The sequence below is a fragment of the Melanotaenia boesemani genome, chromosome 3 (assembly GCF_017639745.1).
Source record: "Melanotaenia boesemani isolate fMelBoe1 chromosome 3, fMelBoe1.pri, whole genome shotgun sequence".
Lineage (NCBI taxonomy): Eukaryota > Metazoa > Chordata > Actinopteri > Atheriniformes > Melanotaeniidae > Melanotaenia > Melanotaenia boesemani.
In genome coordinates, this window is record NC_055684.1 from 1,096,239 (window position 1) to 1,102,650 (window position 6,412).

The window sequence follows — 6,412 nt, forward strand, 5'->3', positions numbered from 1 at the left end:
AAATACAATTCAATACAATACAATACAATACAATACAATACAATACAATACAATATGACACAATACAATACAATACAATACAATACAATACAATACGATGCAATACAATATGACACAACACAACACAACACAACACAATACAATACAATACAATAAAATACAATGCAATAAAATACAATACGATACAATACAATATGACACAATATAATACAACACAACACAATACAATACAATAAGACACAATACAATACAACACAACACAATACAATACAATACAATACAATACAATACAATACGACACAACACAACATAATACAATACAATACAATACAACACAACATAATACAACACAATACAATACGACACAATACAATACAATACGACACAACACAACATAATACAATACAATACAACACAACATAATAAAACACAATACAATACGACACAACACAACATAATACAATACAATACAATACAACACAACATAATACAACACAATACAATACAATACAACACAATACAATACGACACAACACAACATAATACAATACAATACAATACAATACAACACGAAACGACAAGACACATCACAATGCAACACAATACAATACATTACAATACAACACCATACGACACAACACAACATAATACTATACAACACAATACAACACAACACAACACAACACAATACAATACAATACAATACAATACAATACAAAACAATACAATACAATACAATACAATACAAGACAATACAATACGACACAACACAACATAATACAATACAACACAAAACGACACGACACGACACAACATAATACAATACAACACAATACCGTACAGTACAATGCAATACAACACAATACAATACGACACAATACAATTCAATACAATACCGTATAATACAATACAATACGACACAATACAATACAATTCAACACAACACATCACAACACAACACAACACAACACAACACAACACAATACAATACAATGAAATACAATACAATACAATAAAATACAATACGATACAATACAATGTGACACAATATAATACAACACAACACAATACAATACAATACAATACAATACAATACAATACAATACGACACAATACAATACAATACAATACAATACAATACAATACAATACAATACGACACAACACAACATAATACAATACAATACAATACAACACAACATAATACAACACAATGCAATACAATACAATACGACACAATACAATGCAATACGACACAACACAACATAATACAATACAATACAATACAACACAACATAATACAACACAATATAATACCATACAATACGACACAACACAACATAATACAATACAATACAACACAGCATAATACAACACAATACAATACGACACAACACAACATAATACAATACAATACAATACAATACGACAGAACACAACACAACATAATACAATGCAATACAATATAATGCAATACGACACAACACAACATAGTACAATACAATACAATACAATACGACACAATACAATGCAATACGACACAACACAACATAATACAATACAATACAATACAACACAATGCAATACAATACAATATGACAAAATACAATACAATACGACACAACACAACATAATACAATACAAAACAATACAACACAACATAATACAACACAATACAGTACAATACGACACAACACAACATAATACAATACAATACAACACAACATAATACAACACAATACAATACGACACAACACAACATAATACAATACAATACAATACAATACAACACGAAACGACACGACACAAGACAATGCAACACAATACAATACATTACAATACAACACAATACGACACAACACAACATAATACTATACAACACAATACAACACGACACAACACATCAAAACACAACACAACACAACACAATACAATACAATACAACGCAATACAATACAGTACAATACAATACAATACGACACAACACAACATAATACAATACAACACAATACGACATGACACAACACAACATAATACAATACAATACAACACAACATAATACGACACAATACAATACGACACAACACAACATAATACAATACAATACAATACAATAAAATACAATACAATACAATACAATGTGACACAATATAATACAACACAACACAATACAATACAATACAATACAATACAATACAACACAACATAATACAACACAATACAATACAACACAACATAATACAACACAATACAATACAATACAATACGACACAACACAACATAATACAATACAGTACAACACAGCATAATACAACACAATACAATACGACACATCACAACATAATACAATACAATACAATACAATACGACAGAACACAACACAACATAATACAATGCAATACAATACAATGCAATACGACACAACACAACATAGTACAATACAATACAATACAACACAACATAATACAACACAATACAATACAATACAATACGACACAACACAACATAATACAATGCAATACAATACAACACAACATAATACAACACAATACAATACAATACGACACAACACAACATAATACAATACAATACAACACAACATAATACAACACAATACAATACGACACAACACAACATAATACAATACAATACAATACAATACAATACAACACAAAACGACACGACACAAGACAATGCAACACAATACAATACATTACAATACAACACAATACGACACAACACAACATAATACTATACAACACAACACAACACAACACGACACAACACATCAAAACACAACACAACACAACACGACACAACACATCAAAACACAACACAACACAACACAATACAATACAATACAACACAATACAATACAGTACAATACAATACAATACGACACAACACAACATAATACAATACAACACAATACGACATGAAACAACACAACATAATACAATGCAACACAATACAGTACAATACAATACAATACAATACGACACAACACAACATAGTACAATACAATACAATACAATACAATACAATACAATACGACACAACACAACATAATACAATGCAATACAATACAACACAACATAATACAACACAATACAATACAATACAATACGACACAACACAACATAATACAATACAATACAATACAACACAATACAATACAATACAATACGACACAACACAACATAATACAATACAATACAACACAACATAATACAACACAAGACAATACGACACAACACAACATAATACAATACAATACAATACAATACAATACAATAAAATACAATACGATACAATACAATGTGACACAATATAATACAACACAACACAATACAATACAATACAATACAACACAACATAATACAACACAATGCAATACAATACAATACGACACAATACAATACAATACGACACAACACAACATAATACAATACAATACAATACAACACAACATAATACAACACAATACAATACAATACAATACGACACAACACAACATAATACAATACAGTACAACACAGCATAATACAACACAATACAATACGACACAACACAACATAATACAATACAATACAATACAATACGACAGAACACAACACAACATAATACAATGCAATACAATACAATGCAATACGACACAACACAACATAGTACAATACAATACAATACAATACGACACAATACAATACAATACGACACAACACAACATAATACAATACAATACAATACAACACAACATAATACAACACAATGCAATACAATACAAAATGACACAATACAATACAATACGACACAACACAACATAATACAATACAATACAGTACAACACAACATAATACAACGCAATACAATACAATACAATACGACACAACACAACATAATACAATACAATACAACACAACATAATACAACACAATACAATACGACACAACACAACATAATACAATACAATACAATACAATACAACACGAAACGACAAGACACAAGACAATGCAACACAATACAATACATTACAATACAACACAATACGACACAACACAGCATAATACTATACAACACAATACAACAAAACACAACACAACACAACACAATACAATACAATACAACACAATACAATACAGTACAATACAATACAATACGACACAACACAACATAATACAATACAACACAATACGACACAACACAACATAATACAATACAATACAATACAATACAATACAATAAAATACAATACGATACAATACAATGTGACACAATATAATACAACACAACACAATACAATACAATACAATACAATACAATACAACACAACATAATACAACACAATGCAATACAATACAATACGACACAATACAATACAATACGACACAACACAACATAATACAATACAATACAATACAACACAATACAATACAATACAATACAATACGACACAACACAACATAATACAATACAATACAACACAACATAATACAACACAATACAATACGACACAACACAACATAATACAATACAATACAATATGATACAACACGACACGACACGACACAAGACAATGCAACACAATACAATACATTACAATACAACACAATACGACACAACACAACACAACACAACACAATACAATACAATACAACACACTACAATACCGTATAATACAATACAATACGACACAACACAACATAATACAATACAACACAATACGACACGACACGACACATCATAATACAATACAACACAATACAGTACAATACAATACAATACAATACGACACAACACAACATAGTACAATACAATACAATACAATACGACACAACACAACATAATACCATACAATACAATACAATACAATACAATACGACAGAACACAACACAACATAATACAATGCAATACAATACAATACAATACGACACAATATAATACTATACAATACAATACAATACAATACAATACAATACAATACAATACAGTACGACAGAACACAACACAACATAATACAATGCAATACAATACAATGCAATACGACACAACACAACATAGTACAATACAATACAATACAATAAGACACAATACAATACAATACGACACAACACAACATAATACAATACAATACAATACAATACAATACAATACAATACAATACGACAGAACACAACACAACATAATACAATGCAATACAATACAATACAATACAATACAATACAATACGACACAACACAACATAATACAATACAATACAAAACAATACAACACAATACGACACAACACAACACAACACAACATAATACAATGCAATATAATACAATACAATACAACACAATACAATATAATACAATACAATACAACACAACACAACACAACACAACACAACACAACATAATACAATACAATACAATACAATACAATACAATACAATACAATACAATACAATACAACACAACACAACACAACACAATACAATACAAAACAACACACAACACAACACAACACAACACAATACAACACAATACAACACGACACTACACTACACAATACAACACTACACAACATGACACGATACAATACAATACAATACAATACAACACAATACAATACGACACAATACAATACAATACAATACCGTACAATACAATACAATACGACACAATACAATACAATACAATACAATATGACATAACACAACATAATACAATGCAATACAATACAACACAATACAATACAATACAACACAACACAACACAACACAACACAACACAACACAACACAACACAATACAACACAATACAATGTAATTTCGGGGGAACAGCATGTTGTTTGGTGGCAAACTTTTATCTGAAGATAACATGATGATCACTGTTATTATGTAGCTGTCATATTGAGCTGGGAGACGGACCTCTCCTAAACTCCATTTACTGGAAATGTTGCACTGGTTTGTTGTTTTATTATTAAACCACATCAGCCCAAACACACAACTACACATGGATATGCTCAATGTTTACATACACTAGCTCATGTTTGGGGTTTCCTTTGTAGCATTAGGCCCCAAGACTTTGGTATCACCCAGAGTCTGCTCTTCCTATCTACATGTTTTACGACCCAGAGGAAATTCCTGTCCACCACCAGATGGACAATTGTTGACCTAACACTGAGTTCCCCAGTCTACAGGAACTTTGCATTCAGAGGAGACTTGATTGGCCATCCGACCTGAAAACTCTAACTCATTAACTTCAAAAAGAAGAAACACCCTTAAGCTGAGTTAATTCAGGGCCGAGTGTCAACCGTACCAGGGAACATCTCAAACCTTTTGGTGATTAACAACATTTAAGGCCCTCTTCCCCAGACATTCGCACATGTAAATCAACCTGAAATGGACCTTAAGACGCTAGACCACATT

General features: G+C 30.1%; 1 protein-coding gene across 1 annotated transcript in view; it reads right to left on the bottom strand.

Moving 5' to 3' along the window:
- The window catches only part of LOC121636358 (keratin-associated protein 4-3), an 18,943-nt gene extending 18,355 nt beyond the window's left edge, over positions 1 to 588 (bottom strand). Inside the window, exons 1-2 of the mRNA XM_041979814.1 lie at positions 511 to 588; positions 187 to 323 (exon numbers count right to left, since the gene is read on the bottom strand). Coding sequence (XP_041835748.1) covers positions 187 to 323; positions 511 to 588 — 215 coding nt within the window. The remainder of the gene's footprint in view (positions 1 to 186; positions 324 to 510) is intronic.
- Positions 589 to 6,412: the final 5,824 nt, after the last annotated feature.